The following is a 19,167-nucleotide window of genomic DNA, read 5'->3' as shown; positions in this document are numbered from 1 at the left end:
TACATATTTACATAAACAGACGTATACATACAAACATCCTAATGTACATTTAACAATCTCTTAAGACTTATGTATGTATGTATGTTTCAGATAGAAAATAAAAGCTCCAGCCTGTAGGACTAGCATACTTAGTGTTATTGTGGAAGCGCGTTACAGAAGTTCGGCAGAAATTGAAACTTCTTTTATAAATAATATTTTTCTTAAGGTATACTATATACATAATTTAAAAAGAGTTTGTATTTTTTAATAAAAAAAAATATTTTTGGAGCTAAGCTCCTCTATTGAATTCCGAATTAGAACTAAAAGTTGCAATTAATTAAGAGATTATGAGTTATGATTAAGGGATGAGATTCGCTGACCTATGAAGCTCACAGCTTTGTACTGCACATGTCGCAGCTTCAGCGATTTGGTTGGTGTCATATGTACATATGTATGTATCTTCATATCGTATGATGTCAATGCATTATATGATACTATTTAAATGTGTGGAGTGCTAACTAATATCAACCAAAAGCATTAGTATGCTCAATTCTTAAAAAAAAGTGTTAAAAATAATATAGTGGAATTTTTTCTTTTATAATTATTATATGATAACTTTATTGAAGTAATTAAAAGTGATGTGTAATATAAATTATATAATTTTTTGCATTTTAATTAAAGTTTTGCAACAAGAAAAGAAACAATTTAAATTTATTGTATTTAAAAGTTTATAAAAATAAAAAAATTTAAAATCTTGACAAAACAAATAAAATATATTAAAATATAAAGTACATTTTTTTGAAATGATAGAAGGTCTGTCGATTTACTGTTAAAAATAAACAAAAGAAAGTATTTTAACGCGCTTAAAAATCGTATAAATCTCAAACTTAAATATTTTAAAGCAAAAAAAAAAAAACAAAAATAAAAATAAAAAATTATAAAAATAATAATATTTTTTTTATCAAAATTATTAGTGCGAAAATCATAAAATAAATTTAAAACTATTGGAAAATTTACAAAAAAAAAAAAATTTTAACTTTTAAAATATTTTTTTAGTGAAAACAAATAAAAAAAAAATAAGAAAAAACGTTAACTTCGCTTGCTGCTAAATACCCTTCACAGGTGCATTTCTGTTAGTAACTATGTGTTCAGTTTGTATGGCAGCTATATGCTATAGTTAAGCGATCTGAACAATTTCTTCGGAGATTACATTGTTGCTTTAGAAAATAATCTATACCAAATTTCGTGAAGATACCACGTCAAATGCAAAAGTTTTCCATACAAGAACTTGATTCCGATCGTTCAGTTTGTATGACAGCTATATGTTATGGTGGTCCGATATCGTCAGTTCCGACAAATGAGCAGCTTCTTGAAAAGAAAATGATGTTAGCAAAATTTCAAAACGATATCTTAAAAACTGGGAGACTAGTTCGTATATATACAGACAGACAGACGGACGGACAGACGGACAGACAGACGGATATGGCTAAATCAACTCAGCTCAACATACTGATCATTTATATATACACTTTATAGGGTCTCCGACGCTTCCTTCTGGGTGTTACAAACTTCGTGACAAACTTAATATAACCTGTTCAGGGTATAAATATTCGATTATCATTGAGCGGTAGCGATTCCCATTCACAGTCCTCGAAACACTTTTCGTACGCACTTTTTGGATGGCCTTCAGCTCCTTCACCGAATTTTGCTTTATCTCTTCGATCAATTGAAAACGGGTTCCACGGAGCGGCAATTTCAGTTTGGGAAACAAGAAAAATCAAACGGAGTCAAATCTGATGAATACGGTGGTTGAACGATGATATTCATTGCGTATTTGGCTTTGAATTCAGTCATAATCGCGGCTCGATGCGTTGATGCATTATCCTTTTGTTAAATTCGTCTAATCGTTTTTCCACAATTCCCGTTTTCGACGGATGTTCTTACGCAACAAATGTATGATGCACTAAACCACGAATATCGAAAAAAAATGAAAATGAGCATCACCTTGATTTTTGAGCGGCCTTGGCGTAGTTTTATTGGTTTCGGCTCGTTTTTATTTTCCTCTATTCCGATCATTGTTGACTTTTTTTGCATATTAAACTCATAAACTCATGTCTCCTAGGCAGTTATAATGCTCTCTGAATGTGGAATCGGAATTCGCATGTCCAAAGAGACATATTTAGGGTACGCTTTTTGAAAAAAATTCAGCTTTATCGGGACGAATCGAGCAAGAACGCGTTTCATACCTAAAATTTCCACTGAAATCATTCGAACGGAATCGCGAGAGATGCCAAGCTCTCTCTCCAACACTTGTCTGACGATTTTCCAGCACCAAACCCTTCCAGTTTATGAATGGAAATGAGGATTTAAAAATAAACGAGAGCAAATCTTACAAACTCATTGAGAGAATCATGAATAGTGAGCACAAAAGTGTCCAAAGCCGATCTTATAGCTATGGCAACAAAATCACTGTTTACCAGATATGTACTATATGTCTAAAATTTAAAAAGACAAAGTTCCTGATATCAATACACATATAAACTTATATATATACATATACTTATATATATAATGTATATTATTATACTATAGATAAGCCGTGTTATCTTGTCTTTTTTTATTTTATAGAATACATATATGTATGTATATAGTAGGACAGTAGTAACTGTTGTTTATTGAATGACTTGCAGAAATTAGTTAATAATCACTAATTAAACCACCGACACCTAGGCAAACAAAGCATAAACACATTTAATCAGCACACTTGAAGATCTTGCGCTACACCGTACTAACATACCCTAACGAGCTTAGCATTGCTCGCCAATTGCTTATCACGAAGATGAAATGATTTTAGAGAGATGACTTGCACATTTTAATCAAACATACGTAAAGACTTATATATAAGTCTATAAAACAGTTTATATAAATATTATCGGCGATTGCCTTAGGCAATTAAATACTTAATGAAGATTATTTATGTATTTCAAACGGTAGAAATTCGGTTCAGTCGTACTTGTCTCGTATGTACATCGCTCTCGAAATGGTCAGCTTTAACATTTTTTCACGAACAGCGAAAAGGGTTACCGAACAATTGCCGTTTCCGATATGAGGGAGCTTTTTGAAGATCGCGTGGCTTAAAGATTTTAGGGCTAACCTTGGTACTTATGGGGTTTAAAGGTCGTCCTAGCTACGTTTCGATCAATGAAAGCTACTGGAAGGATATTACAGCCCTCATAAGAATGCTCTAACTGAAATTATATATAAATTTATTGATTTTAAAATAATAAAGAAACTACAGCTTTGTACAGCACAGATACTTTGCTTCTATATACATAGGACTCGAGTTCAATCCAGAAATTAGCCTAAATATTATGTTGTCCATCAAAATAACTTATAAATAATACTTTTCTTTACTCTCCTCACCATCTACTCTCTTCATAAACAGTGCGCATAATGTTGTCGGTAAATACCGCTTGCCTCTTGGCGGCTCTCTTGGCGCTCGTCTACGTTTGGTGTCGCTACACGTATGGCTACTGGAAACGCAATAAGATTCCCTATATGACGCCACTACCACTGATTGGCAATATGGAAGTTTTTTTTAAAATGAGCAATAGTTTCTATCTATATCTATCTGACGTTTATAAGGATGCTAAAATGTCAAAGGCTGCGGCAGTCGGCATTTACATACTCAACAAGCCAGCGTTAGTGCTACGTGAACCGGAACTTATAAAATCCGTGCTAATCAAGGAATTCCCGAAGTTCGCCAATCGGTCAGCCGGCTGTGATCCACACAATGATGCTTTGGGTTCGAATAATCTATTTTTCATACGCAATCCACAATGGAAAGATTTGAGAACGAAAATAACGCCGATTTTCACAACGGGAAAGATCAAACAAATGTACCCACTAATGACTGAGGTTAGTATGCGCATAAATATACATAGCTTTTGTATTAATATATATTTTTTACTATGTGTATCCCTCGTTACGCGCCTATAGATCGGCACGGAGTTGGAAGCCCATTTGAAATCGCATGCGAAGAATGGTGATGCTTTCGTAACTGAAGTTAAAGAGGTTTGTGCAAGCTTCACCACCGATATAATTGCCACCATCGCTCTTGGTGTAAAAGCCAACAGTCTTGTAAATCCAAACGCCGAATTTCGCTCGCAGGGACGAAAATTGTTCACCTTTACATTCCGTCGTGCCATTGACTTCTTCATCGCCTTTTTTGTTACCAAGTGGGTCTCTACATTTCGTATTAAAATTTTTACAGCAGAGTTCAGTTCCTTTTTACGTGGCACCATCAGTCATGTTATGGCGTCAAGAGAAGAGAGCAAAGCGACTCGCAACGACCTCATCGATGTGTTGGTGAGCCTTAAAGAAGAAGCAGTTGCGAAAGGCGAATATAATGCTCAGGTACAGGATATGTTGACAGCACAAGCTGCCGTATTTCTGTCAGCTGGTTTTGAGACGTCATCTTCGACGATGACATTTGCCCTATACGAATTATCGAAACGTCCCGATTTACAAGAGCGTCTGCGCAATGAGATCTGTGAAGCTTTCGTAGCTGAGCAGGGTACAATGTCATATGAGACTATCAATAATCTACCATATCTGAGTATGGTAGTTGACGAAGTACTGCGTTTATATCCAGTACTACCTTATCTCGATCGTGAATATCTGCCGAAGGAGGGGGAAAAGCAATTCGATCTTAAACCGTTTTACGATTACACAGTGCCCATAGGTATGCCTGTTTTTATACCAATCTTCGGCATACAGCGTGATCCCGAGGTGAGTGAATTTCAGATTTAACCGAATTCGATCGCCCTTACAATCTCTCAATTCTAGTTTTGGCCCAACCCGAACACTTTCGATCCTGAACGCTTCAACGCCGAGAATAAGAAAACCCATAAGCCTATGTCCTACCTTCCTTTCGGCACTGGACCACGTAACTGTATTGGTTCTCGCATCGGTTTGCTGCAGTCTAAAATCGGTTTGGTGCATATATTGAAGAATCATTATGTGACCACATGTGAGAAGACACCGTCGGAAATGACTTTTGATCCACTTTCCTTAGTGCTAAGTTATAAGGATGGAGTTTACTTGAACTTTGTCAATGACAAACTCTATGAACGCAATGCCAGGCAGTGAATGTTCGAAATTCGAATTAATTTCGAAATATCAATTTAAATTTTTTGAAATAAAAAGCAAACTACTTGTCAACCCTTGTTTCACTTTTCTCACGCTTTCGTCGGTTGATGATATGCAGTAGCAACCAAAAAATGGAATTTTTTCGAGCGATTATGTTTTACAATTATTGACGTATTAACTCATCAAGAGTGCATAGATGACCTTAATTAAATTTTTGACGATGAAGCTCGATCAAGGACCAGTGTTTAGCGATGGCATGGTGAACTCAATCGAAGTCATACATCAATCCAAGACGAATTTCGGGAAGGCCGTATAAAGTCAGTTGATGTTCCGGAAACTATTTATGGTGTGCGCAAACTGATATTGCAAGATTATCATGTGGCCTGAAATATGTTAACCAAATACGATAAGGTGGCTTCGAATCACGTCTATGACAAGTCAATGTCAATGAAACCGATGAAAAAATCCATGAATTGGGCTTCGAATTGCTTTCGCATCCACCGTGTTCTTCAGATCTGGCTCTCAGTGACTATTTCCTGCTCTCAGATCTCAAACTCATGGTCGCCGGGAAGAAATTTTCGTCGAAGGATGAGGTGATCGCCGAAACTGAGGCCTATTTTGAAGCAAAGGACAAATCGTGTTACAACAAGGAAGGAAGAACTACGTTCGGCTGCAACCGAACATTTTATACTCTTGCAACTTGCAAAAATCAAAGCGAGGAAAATACTTTAAGTTGTAAACCAGTTATATAGAGTAAAGTCAGCCGGATTTTCGAAAATTCTGATATTAGTTATATGGGGTGTAAGTCAAGTTTTCGCTCAAATTTATTTATTTTAGGCGCCAAGATACATTGTTATGAGTAAAACACGCTCTGCAATTTTCATTCAGATAACTTAAATACGACTATTGGCCGTAATATGGGGTACAAAGTAATCAGGAAGTTGGAAATCTTTATGTTTGGTATATGAGGACTCAGAGAAGTATTTGCCTGATTTAAACCCTTTTTGACATATAGACATACCATTATCAGAGAAAGACTATCCCTGAATTTCAATTATATATCTCACTTATAGATCGATATATTCAATCAAAAGTTTATTATAGGTACTTTGGTCCAAATATTCGGTACTTAGGGGCGTGAACAGTTTTTGATGGACTTGAGCAATTTTTGGTCATAAGGTGGCACACACTAAAGGCATTCTTTGTGCAAAGTTTTATTCCCTTATATTAATTGCTTCTCGATTTGTGTATTGTACCAATCGTTACAATTCTTTAAAAATTTTGAAAATAAGCTCCTTCTGCGTCGAAGCAGCGCTGCCAACGCGATTTCCAAGCATTGAAGGCGTCACGGAAGGCATTAGCCGGAATAGCCTTGAGAGCCGAGGTGCATGCTGCCTTTTCAGGCAAGGAAACAAAAAGGTCAGGGGGCCACATCTGGACTGTAGGGCGGCTGCGGAAGCGTTGGAATGCCGGTCTTGGTTAGGTAGCTGTTCACAAGAAAGGCGGTGTGAGCCGGGGCGTTGTCGTGATGCAACTTCCAATCGGCTGCGATATCTTGTTTGAATCTCTTGAGGACTTCCATGTAAAACTTGGCGTTGAGGGTTTGTTCAGGAGGAGCAAATTCATGGTGGACGATGCCTTCGATCTTAAAAAGTTAATCGTGTACCTCTGCTCTAACGATCGCTGCATTTTCGGCTTGCACCACTCACAGAAACACGTCGCGCGAAAATGTTTATCTTGACCCTCCAGGTGCTTGGAGACTTCTGACCTCTACCGAATCCAGTCGGTGCGTTCACGCTCCGAATTACGGTCGCGGCGAAAGAACTTCAGTACTATTACTTTCTGGACAAACCCTGTACAAATATTGTATAAAGTCAATATTACACAGTACCAAATAAGGTATTTCATTTGGTAGAGACAATGTATGTACCTTTTGGACTTTTGTTTTGTCTCTACTAGATAAGGTATTTCCAGCCACGTTATCTTGACTTTATACAATATAAATAAGGACTGGGAGAGACCAGATCTAACTTTATTGAATGACTTGCAGAAATTAGCTATCTTTTGTTTATTAAATTTCGCAGTCCTACACAAACAAACAACAACTAAACTTAGACTTTATCAGCACACTTGAAGAACTTTTGAAACATCATTCTAACATACCCGGTGGGCCTGTCAGCGCCTAGTATCTCTTGATAATTTCTTATCATTGTAAAAATAAAATAAAATAAGTTTACTATATATACATATGTATTACCGGCGATTGCCTTGAGAAATTAATAATTAATTAAAATAATTTATAAATTTCAAACGGTTGTAATTCGGTACAGTCGTACTTACCTCGCTTATCGCTCATAAACAGCTTATCGCTGTAACGGTTTTTCACCTACAGGATTACGGAACAATCGTCGTTTCCGATATGAGAGAGCTTTTTGAAGATAAATATAATATTTAGACTCAAAATTTTAAAGAACGTTTTAGCTACGGTTCGATCAGTGAAAGCTTCTGGAGGGATACTACAGCCTTCATAAGAATGCTCTTACTGAGCTTGTATATAATTTTATTGACTTAAAAATAATAAAAAAGCAATAGTTTACAGCATAGATATTTTGGTTCTACAAATAGACAGTAGCACACATATATGTACCTATGTAGGTCTCGAGGCCAATCAAGAAATTAACCTAAATATAATATTTCTAAAGTGATACGAGTATGTAGATGATTTTCTTAACTTCGATGAATAACTTACAATTAGTATTCTGCTCTAGGGTACTCTACATACATATCTAGCAACAGAACAAGAACGATTTGTCCTTTTGTTAAGTAGTCCTGGAAATAACAACAATTTTTATATATGAAAATTACGTGTCACGTTGTTTGTCCGCGATGGGCTCCTACACTACTGAACCGATTTTAGTAAAATTTAGCACACTGTGTCCATTTCGAATCAACTTAGAAGATGGGATAGTAAATACAATTCATAAATAAAAAATACAGTGAAAGCTCTATTAAATGAACGCTCTACGGACATCTCCATTAGCCATGAACTACTGAACCAGTCCCACAATTTGTTAGTGTTTATTAAGTATAATCTCTATTAACTGGACAGTAAGGCTGCTAACCTTGGCGGATGGAGTCATGTGTAGAAGTTCACGCAAGTGAGGAAAGTTCTCTGATCGCCATTCACTTGGGAGTGGCCAGAAACAATTCTTTTACATATGGCTCAAGCAGCTCACGACTTCCGGTCTTTGACCAAGTACCCTCTGGGTACCCAAAACACATCCGTTTGAAGGCGAGCTTAAGTGAGAAGGCGAAACATCCCCTACATAGGGTTGTGCGCTGGGTTTGGGACCCGCCACGTAAAAAAACACCCCCAATGAAAATTAACAATCAGCCTCGGATGAGAGACCCCCCTTTTGATGACGACCATGGCAAACGAAATAAGGACTACGAATTGAGAGCATGCACCTGGAATGTCCGGTCCCCTGGTGTGGGATTCGTGATGGGAGACAGACTCCGTCGCCGAGTACTATCATTCCCTCCTGTGAATGAACGTATAGCCACAATCCGTATCAAAGCGAGGTTCTTCAACATACCGCTGATTTGCGCCCACGCGCCGATGGAAGAGAAGGACGATATGACCAAAGATGCCTTCTATGAGCGCGCTTATGAGAGCTGCCCCCGCCACGATGTCAAAATCGTGATTAGCGACTTTAACGCCAGGGTGGACAAAGAAGGTCAGCCTACACGACGAAACATCCCCAAATGGGTTGAGGCTGATCGACTTCGCCGGTGCCCGAAATATGGTTATCTGTGGTACTTGATTCCAGCACAAGAAAATACATCAAGCTACCTGGCTTTTTTCGGATCGAAAGCCACCAACCATATCGATCATGTTGTGATAGACGGAAAACACGTCTCCCGGTTGTTGACGTGCGTACGCTCCGCAGTCCTAACATCGACTCGGAGAACTATCTTGTTGCAGCCAAGATTCGCACCCGCCTCTGTGCAACAAAAAGCGCACGTCAACAATCACAAGGAAGGTTCGACGTTGAGAAGCTGCAATCATAACAGACAGCCGAACGATTTTCTACTCGGCTTGCAGTCCTGCTCTCTGAGAGCTAGATACCGAGAGTTGAAGAGGGAAGCGAAACGCATTTGCAGACAGAAAAAGAAAGAGGCCGAAATGCGTAGATATGAAGAGCTTGATAAGTTGGCCGACAGGGGTAATGCTCGAAAATTCTACGAAAAAATGCGGCGGCTTACAGAAGGTTTCAAGACCGGAGCATATTCTTGTAGAACCACCAAAGGTGATCTAGTCACCGATGCCCAGAGCATACTTAAATTATGGAGGGAACACTTCTCCAGCCTGCTGAATGGCAGTGAATGTACAAGGCCAAGAGAAGGCGAACCCAATTCCCCAAGCGATGAGGATGGAGCATTGCCCGACCATGAAGAAGTTCGAATAGCAATTGCCCGTCTGAAGAACAACGAGCTATTCAAACACGCCGGCGAAGAACTGATAAGGAGCATGCGTCAGCTTCTTTGTAGAATATGATCGAACGAAAGCATGCCCGACGATTGGAATTTAAGTGTGCTCTGCTCAATCCACAAAAAGGGAGACCCCACAATCTGCGCCAACTACCGTGGGATAAGCCTGCTCAACATCGCGTATAAGGTTCCATGGAGCGTATTGTGTGAAGGATTAAAGCCCACCGTCAGCAAAATAATTGGACCTTATCCGTGTGACTTTAGGCCTGGAAAATCAACAACCGACCAGATATTCACCATGCGCCAAATCTTGGAAAAGGCCCGTGAAAGGAGAATCGACACACATCACCTCTTTGTCGATTTCAAAGCTGCTTTCAACAGCACGAAAAGGAGCTGCCTTTATGCCGCGATGTCTGAATTAGGTATCCCCGCAAAACTAATACGGCTGTGTAAACTGACGTTGAGATACACCAAAAGCTCCGTCAGGATCGGGAAGGACCTCCCCGAGCCGTTCGATATCAAACGAGGTTTCAGACAAGGCGACTCCCTCTCGTGTGACTTCTTCAATCTGCTGCTGGAGAAAATAATTCGAGCTGCAAACTTAATCGAGCGGGTACAATCTTTTGTAAGAGTGTACAGCTGCTGGCGTATGCCGAAGATATTGATTCATGATGATATGGTTTGAACAGCTCAGTAGAACGTGATATCGAGATAAGGTTTTACGTTGTTGTATAAAAATGGCGCTACCAGCGTTAATTATGGCCGACAGTCCTCTTACCTACCTACCTTTCTTTTATTACGCGAGCATGACTTGGCGTTTTCAGATTTGCTCAAAACTAGACCCTCGTTTGTATTTTTGTAACAACACGATTATTTATAATTGATTTATGTAAACAAGTGTATTAATGTTTATGTCATTTGACAATTTGAATTATACAGGGTGTACCAAAATTAACGCGAGATTTAAATTTGGCGCCATTTCAATTATTCCTCACAAATGAGGAATTCACTATTCCGTCCATATTTTGTATGAAATTTTCGAACTGCGCTCGCCAAGCTTTCATTATTTTTGAAATATAATTCAACAACGAAGACATCTTGTTCTACTTCTACTTCTAGCCAAGCCTAAACTGTTAGCTGTCAATTTTTTAGGGTTTGTCAACACTTTACTACATAAGTAAATGGCGGCAAATTGAAATCTTGCATTAATTTTGAGACATCCCGTATTTAATTCGAATTCATTGATAACATAATTCTATAAATGATACTACATCTACCCTATTTAATGCGTTTCAAAAAATAATTTGAGGTTATACGTAAATTTTTTTAACAAATACTAGAATTTTATGCTTTACATACATTTTTGAAACAAAATATAAAAACTGTGCATAAAATTATAAACAATTAATAATATTTACCAATAAAAAAAGCAACATGTATACCTTAGAAAAGTTTTTGGTACATAAAATCATGGCAAAATCATAAAATCTTTATATTCAACGCTTAGAATATCAAATTGTTTAAGCGGTTACATGGGTTTCCTCGGGTAAAAAACAATCTTTTTTCAACATTTTTTTTCTCATATGAAAAACGAAATATTTTATTAGATTTTTTATTGTTAAAAACATACACTATTAACAAAGAAATTCTGAAATTAAAAAAAAATGTTTAAACTCCGCCATTGCTCGGCCAGGATAACTCCTTACAGGATCATCTAAATGGAAAAAATATGTGTTTTAGTTAAAACCTTAACTTAGAACTGGGACGAAGGAAAAAAAACTGAAACTGAAAATTGAATTTTTGGCAAACATTTTTACAAAACAAAAATGAAAAATGAAAATTTCACAAAATTTTTTTTCAAATGGTTGTAATCGAAAAAACAATCCTTTGTCCAAGTCTTTAAGAATTGTATCTCAAAGACCTGTGTAAAATTTCATGAAGATCGGTTGAGTAGTTCTCGAGAAATCTTGCCAACTGACACAGTTTCGAGAAAAACGCGTTTAAAGACGATGATGCACTTAGCCCAGCTAGCCTCGAGCGCACAAGTTCTCAGGGCTGAATCTCCGAAACTATTACCCCGATCAATTTGAAAATTTAGGACAATATTTTAGAGGTGTTGTGGAATTTAATAACACAATAAAAAAAATCGATTTTTTTAAACCAGTAAATCCATGAAACCCTTTAAAAGGTTATATGCAGTTAGATGGCCGAAAAAGCGAATTTTCCAGATTTTTTTCAGAGAAAACTTTTAAATTTATTTACCCAAAATTATAATGCTGACGGCAGGTACCATAGGCCTCTTGGCGGCTCTATTGGCGCTCGTCTACGTTTGGTGTCGCTACACATATGGCTACTGGAAACGCAATAAGATTCCCTATATGACGCCACTGCCACTGATTGGCAATATGGGTTTTGTTTAAAATGAGCAATAGTTTCTATCTATATCTATCGGACATTTATAAAGACGCTAGAATGTCAAAAGCTGCGGCAGTCGGCATTTACATATTCAATCGGCCAGCGTTAGTGTTGCGTGACCAGAAACTTATAAAATCTGTGCTAATTAAGGAGTTTCCGCAATTCACCAATCGGTCAAGCGGCTCTGATCCACACAATGACCCCTTGGTTTCGAATAATCTATTTTTTATACGCAATTCACAATGGAAGAATTTGAGAACGAAAATAACGCCGATTTTCACAACGGGAAAGATCAAACAAATGTATTCACTAATGACTGAGGTTAGTACACGCATAAAAGTACATAACTTTTGTATTAATATATATTTTTTACTATGTGTAATCGTAATGTAGATCGGCACGGAGTTGGAAGCTCATTTGAATTCGTTTGCGAAAACAGACGACGCTTTCGTAACTGAAGTTAAAGATATTTGTGCAAACTTCACCACCGATGTGATTGCCACTATCGCTTTTGGCATTAAAGCCAATAGTCTTGTAGATCCGAATGCCGAGCTTCGTGCGCTAGGCCGAAAACAGCTAACCTTTACATTCGACCGACAAACCGAACACCTTCGATCCTGAACGCTTCAGCGCCGAAAATAAGAAAACCCGTAAGCCTACGTCCTACTTTCCCTTCGGTACTGAACCACGAAACTGTATTAGTTGTAGCATCGGATTGCTGCAGTCTAAGCTGGGTTTGGTGCATATTTTGAAGAATCATTATGTCACTACATACATGTGAGAAGACACCATCGGAAATTTCTTTCGATCCACTGTCCTTAGCGTTAAGCCATAAGGAAGCCATTTACTTAAAACTTGTCAATGTTTTCACATAAATTTTATTATCAACACAATTGTCAGTCTGTTATGAGCACACAGCAAGGCTGTGAATGTTCAAAAATCAAACTAATTTCGGAAGGTATCGCTACAATTGCGCTTGGTGAAAATCTGGTCGATGGTAGATTTTCCAGGTGTAAGGCCACTTTGATAAAGAAAAATTAGTTTGTTGACGGTGAGCTTCCGTCTCTCACACAATACGCTCGATAGAGCCTTATATGCGATGTTGAGTAGGCTTATTCCACGGTAATTGGCACAGATTGTGGGTTCTCCCCTTTCGGGCAGAGCACACTTAAATTCCAATCGTCTGGCATGCTTTCGTCCGACCATATTCTACAAAGAAGCTGATGCATGCTCCATTAGGTCTTCGCCGCTATATTTCAATATGCTATCCATCGGTTCCCGCCGCTTTGTTGTTCTTCAAATGCCAAACTAATATGACTCACTTGGACGAGAGTTTGGTACTGCTACATTAAAAAAAAGTCGGATTTCAGTACGAGGTTCTATTTACTAGCCTTGAGAATTGGGCAAACTTTCTCTTCTAAGTAAGAATAATTTTGTCTCATTTGGATAAATTAGGATTAAATAGGCTCAAAACTTGGCGTAACTAATCATAAGTATAATCACAGCATTGTCCACCTTTATATGGGACATTGAAGTTGAGAGGAGCTCGAAAGAAATATCTTTCATCAGAACTATCAGACTACTCTCGTGCCAATCTACATTGCTCCCCAACTCTTTTGTGAACAAAACGTCATACGACAGATTTTGAAGTTTTTATTTTCATTGATGCTAGCATAAGATCCCTTCGTGATCGCGTGTGTCATGCGGAGTGTCAATGTGAATTACAAACTCGTGAACATGCTTATTTAGTATGATAGTGCTACAACTTGAAGTCATGCGTCACTATAAAAATGAAAATGAAAATTAGAGAATCTTATAAATTACCCAAAACACGCAAAAGTGCTGTTGACCCAAGTCTAAGATTGCGAAATAAAAATGTTTTCTTAGAAGTAAATGTGTGTAGTTTACTAATCGATATTGAGCTTGTGCCCTTAAAATCGTATGACACCAAACAACTTTCACTCATTCGTGCGTTTCGCACGGTGAACGCTGATCTACGCAGATCTGTAGACGGCAACACAACATTTAGATAAATACAGCCAGTACAGGATCACTACGAGTCCGTTCCTGCGATCCAGCTGCATGGGAATTTAGGTGCGCGCACAAGTCGTCACTTTGTGGTTAAGTAGAAAATAGGTGAGTCCGATTTTGGTTTGTAGCTTAAGCGAAGCGTTCGCGAATACAAGCGTGCGGATCCAGTCCAAAGTGTAAGGTGTCAACTGTTTCTTGTCGTGTGGTGTGAAACGCGCTGGATAGAATTTGGTCGACTCAGGGTAGTACTGTGAGTAGAGTTTGCAAAAGTGTGTGTATCGTATCGTTACAACAAAAACATATTTACCTTCGGATCCATATGCTGGTCATAAACTGGTATGTAAACTGGCATACCCTGTGGCAAACGATATTTGTGAAATGATTCCAACGAGTAACCGTCTTCCTCCATCGGCGCGGTGCATTGCCGATCGAGAAACGGTAGTCGCAATCGCATTCGTTTAGTAGAGCGACTACAGCTCTTTGATCACCATCATAGAGACTGTGTTTCGTTACAGTAAACAGTTTAAAATTGAACCTACATTAAATATGGAACCCGGTGACGCTTCCAATAGTCGCAACTATTAACAAAGCTGATAAGGAGTAGTAATTGTTGTAAATTTTTGGTGCAACACACAAGGAAGACTGTAGTTTTAACACTCGGAGCCTGACCGTGGGGTATTGAGTTGTATTTTTTGTGAAGAAGACAACTAATTTCGTCAAATAACGAATTTATATATGCATAAATCTGATATATTTAGGTTAGGTGGGACTTGAAATGAGGTTTCTTAATATTTAATATACAAGACTTTTAAGCTTTAAGGGGTCAGTAGGGTAATCTGGTCTGTTTTTTTGACATTTTTTTTTTTATAGAAATTTTTATTCTACAATAGAAATTTTTTCACATATCATGAGGTATATCGTGGAGTGTATAAACAAATTTTTTCGGAATTTTTTGATGACATCTGTCGGAGAAATGGCTGGGTGAATGAGATGCGTTTTTTCACTGGCGGACACGATTTCTCATGTTTGGATCATCTGAAACACAAAAACCCAATTTATTCTTAAAAAGTACGTAAATGGTTATCGTCCCTACCAGAATCATGAAAAAATGTTTGATAAATAAAAAAGTAATTAACTTTTTTTTTAATTTTTCCTCATGTTTTTTTACATAAATTTTGTCATAACATTGTCAAGAAATAATAAAAAATTATGAATCTGATAGGGACGACAGGCGGGCGTTTTGTGAACATTTAAAATAAAATTAAGCAAATCGGTTCAGTAGCTCGACCGGAATTATGTCCACCTTTAAAAAAGTGTGTTTTGAGAAAAAGCGTTTAAAGTTTGAGGTGAGGTGATTATTCTTTTTGGGCCTTTTTCGAAACCTTCCAATGGTAAAGTGGGTTTCTACATTAATTCTTAGAGTATAAGGGAACAGTAAATGCTAAAAATAAAAAAAAAAAAATTAAATATTTAAAAAAGATTACCTTACTGACCCCTTAAGAGTTGGGCTAGACCAGCAGTCAACAGGACTTTAAACAAAATTTAAGACTTATCTTAGTTACTTGAACATCGCTAACAGAGCATTTAGCATCATCGCACCAAATATTTAACATTCTGCTTTAATTGATTTTTCAGAGCTCAACAAAAGTCATGTCGGTCTACGGCTACCAACTGCTGATCACAATAGCGCTCATCTTTGTCGCAATGACCTTAATACAACTTTGGTTGCAACGTCGTTACAGTTATTGGCATCGTCGTAAAATACCATATCTCAAGCCCACACCGCTTTTGGGAAATTTAAAATCACTATTGTTGTTACGTTCTTCTTTCGGCGACTACTTTCGCGGGCTCTACGAAGAGCAAAACTTCCAATCGGCACCATTTTTTGGTTTCTTTATACTACAAACGCCCGCGCTGCTTATACGCGAACCGCAATTGATCGAGCAGTTACTCACGAAACAGTTTACTAGTTTTCCCAACCGCTATGAGGCTGCTGATCTACATAGTGATCCAATGGGCGCTTTAACGCTACCATTAGCCAAATATGCGATATGGCGCAAGAGTCGACGAGAGATTTCGAAACTTTTCACTAGTGGACATATCAAAAGTGTAATGTATCCGAAACTCATTACCTACGCCGAACAATTAGAAGAGTATATCACACGTAAAATAAAGCAAGACGCGTCCGAACACAGTGTCCGAAGCGCTGCCGTCATTGAGGTGAAAGAAATGTGTGCGCTCTACACAACTGACGTCACAGCTGCGCTATTGTATAGCATCGATGCGGCAGGTCTACGCAAAGATGGCTGCGAGATGCGCACACAGTGTGAAGATCTCTTCCAACCCAGTCTGCGTAAGATTATCGATTTCTTCGCAATATTCTTTCTACCAAAATGGGTGCGTAGGCTTAAATCGAAAGTTTTCACACGCAAATACGCCGACTACTTACGGCGTTTGGTGGAGGAACACTTGAAAGTGACCGAACGTAAGCCTGATGGCGGCGATCTTATCGACTTGTTGTTGAACATGCAACGGCATTTGTGTGACTCAGAACCTTACAGCGCTTGGCTGCGTCATCCGGACTTTATCGCCGCGCAAGTGGGTATTTTTCTATTGGCGGGCTTTGAGACGTCCTCTTCATTGATCGCGCTCATCTTATACGAATTGGCAAAGCAACCGGCAATTCAGCGAAAATTAAAAGCCGAAATAGCTGCTGCTCGAGATCCATTCAATGGCGGTGTAAGTTACAAACAGTTATTGCATATGCCATACATGCATATGGTAGTCGCCGAAGGATTGCGTCTCTATCCGACAGCACCCTTCATTAATCGTGAGTGTTTGCCGAATGGCGAGCAGCAGACGTTGTGGTATGACAAGGGAAAGAAGTATTTGAGCATACCCAGAGATGTGCCGGCATATATCTCCATTTTGGGCTTACATAGTGATCCAAAGGTAAGATTTGTATAAATTCAACTATAAAGGTACTCCAAAACCCGAAATGTGGGACAGAAACTTTTTCTATAATATCTATATGAATGTGTACCCGTTTCCGTACCTATATTAGAATTTGAAAATACATATGTATGTAGTACCGAATATTCTCTTCTTTTTAAAAAATATGTTGCTCCAGAAACCCGGTTTGCACGATGGCTTCCAGTCGCAATAATTCTTTTCATATTTTTTCCAGTTCTGGCCCAATCCACAACTTTACAATCCACAAAGATTTTCGCAAGAGAAACTGCACACCATCAAACCAATGACTTATTTACCATTTGGCGCCGGACCACATGGTTGTATTGGCAGTCGGCTTGGTATGCTGCAAGTCAAGCTCGGTTTACTCTATATCTTAAAGCGGCATCGTGTGGAATTGTGTGAGAAAACAACGAAGGAAATTCGATTTGATCCGAAAAGATTTATGCTAGAAGCTAAAGGTGGACTATACTTGACGTTTATTCAAGATGAATAAATAATAGCAAATACTTTTTTTAACATTTTAAGACTAAGAAAATTTATAAAGGCTTACAGGAGAGATTGCCACGTATTTACTATTATTTTAATAAATCGATAAAATGTTATTGTAATATGCCAATTTAAGAGTTATTTTAATGGAAAATATTTCTGATTGCTGTATACCATATTAGAATAACGACGTGTCGACTTCAAAACAATGGATCACACACGACTTTCAGTGCTATACCACCAAACGAAGTAAGATGACGGCAGGAGAATCCAAATGGAGATGAGTGGAAGCATTTGCTTCATTTTGCCACTAGTCAAAACTACAGGCAACTTGCCGCGTATATTCTACCATCATAGCTTCTTAGCGAAGAACAAATTATCCGAACCCAACGAATCGGGATGTGGATCTGAAGAAATAATTAAAATCCCATCCATCTGTGAGGGCTTATTAAATACATAAAGAATGAGCCAATTCGAGGTTCCCTACTTTTTTTAAGAAAAAAACACAGAAGCTTCAAATTTAATTGGGAATGTTTATTATCAGAACATTCTTTGGCATTTCATTTTTAAAGATTATCTCTTTCAAATGTTAGCTGCGGCTACGTCTCGGATGGTCCATCCGTTGAGTCCAATTTTAGATAACTCGTTCGAGCATTTCGACTGGTAACTGGCGAATGACACGCGTGATGTTTTGCTCCTAGGCCTGAATCGAAGCAGAATTGTCCGCATAGACTTTCGACTATACATATCCCCACAGGAAAAAATCTAACGGTGTGATATCACACGATCTTGGTGGCCAATCGACCGGTCCAAATCGTGAAGTTATCTGCTCATCAAAGTGTTCTCTAAATAGATCTAATGATTGATGCGATGTGTGGGAAGTGGCGCCGTCTTGTTGAAACCAAATGTCGCCGAGATCACGAGCTTCAATTTCAGTTATTAAATAGGCGGTTATCACGTGGCGAAAACGGTCACGATTGACGGTTTCGTTCTCACCGGCATTATTTTTGAAGAAATATGTACCGATGATTTCACCGGCCCACAAACTGTTGCTTTTTCTAGATGAAATGGCAGCTCTTGAGTTGCTTCAGGTTGCTTTTCGTCACAAGTGCGGCAATTTTGGTTGTTTACATACCCATTGAGCCCGAAATGGACTTTATCGCTGAACAAAATTTGGTTTGAAAACATCAGATTTTCTTTGAGCCCATAGATCGAAGCTATGTTGCTCAGTAGGCCGATTATGTTGACCATAACGGAACAAACATAACAACAGCTTGACACAACTCATGCGCAATCTGTCATAAAAGGCTATTGAAAACAAAACCTCTACTTGGATCACCTGTTATTATTGCCAGACTTAAAGTTCACCATTTATTTGTGAGAATCAGACCAGATCATACTTTAAGGTAAGCTTAAAAATTATCTACTGCAAGCTTCTTCTTCTTGCTCTAAATATATCCATGGTATTTAGAAGACGTTCACCCTTCTAATATTTTTCCATTTATCAAAGAATTCAGTGCTTGCTTGAAAGAAAAAGTTGCAGAAGATATCTGCTAAGTTCAGTTTTTCTCAATAATTGGAATATTTCGAAGTTTAGCACCCCACAAAAACGTTTTATTACACTCCTTACCTTTCTAAATA

General features: G+C 38.2%; 1 protein-coding gene and 1 pseudogene across 1 annotated transcript; both read left to right on the top strand.

Annotated features, from left to right (window-relative positions):
- The first annotated feature begins 117 nt into the window (after positions 1–117).
- On the top strand, positions 118–17,656 carry LOC126755860 (uncharacterized). Its single transcript, XM_050468577.1, has 9 exons — positions 118–205; positions 3,425–3,897; positions 3,979–4,770; positions 4,828–5,128; positions 11,908–12,030; positions 12,086–12,357; positions 12,430–12,570; positions 15,703–17,019; positions 17,255–17,656. The coding sequence occupies exons 2-9, from the start codon at positions 3,433–3,435 to the stop codon at positions 17,531–17,533; spliced, it is 3,690 nt and encodes a 1,229-aa protein (XP_050324534.1). The 5' UTR covers positions 118–205; positions 3,425–3,432; the 3' UTR covers positions 17,534–17,656.
- On the top strand, positions 11,693–12,814 carry LOC126757178 (cytochrome P450 6g1-like; annotated as a pseudogene).
- Positions 17,657–19,167: the final 1,511 nt, after the last annotated feature.

Source organism: Bactrocera neohumeralis, chromosome 4 (genome assembly GCF_024586455.1).
Source record: "Bactrocera neohumeralis isolate Rockhampton chromosome 4, APGP_CSIRO_Bneo_wtdbg2-racon-allhic-juicebox.fasta_v2, whole genome shotgun sequence".
NCBI classification, from domain to species: Eukaryota; Metazoa; Arthropoda; class Insecta; order Diptera; family Tephritidae; genus Bactrocera; species Bactrocera neohumeralis.
This window is presented reverse-complemented; position numbering and strand designations above follow the sequence as displayed.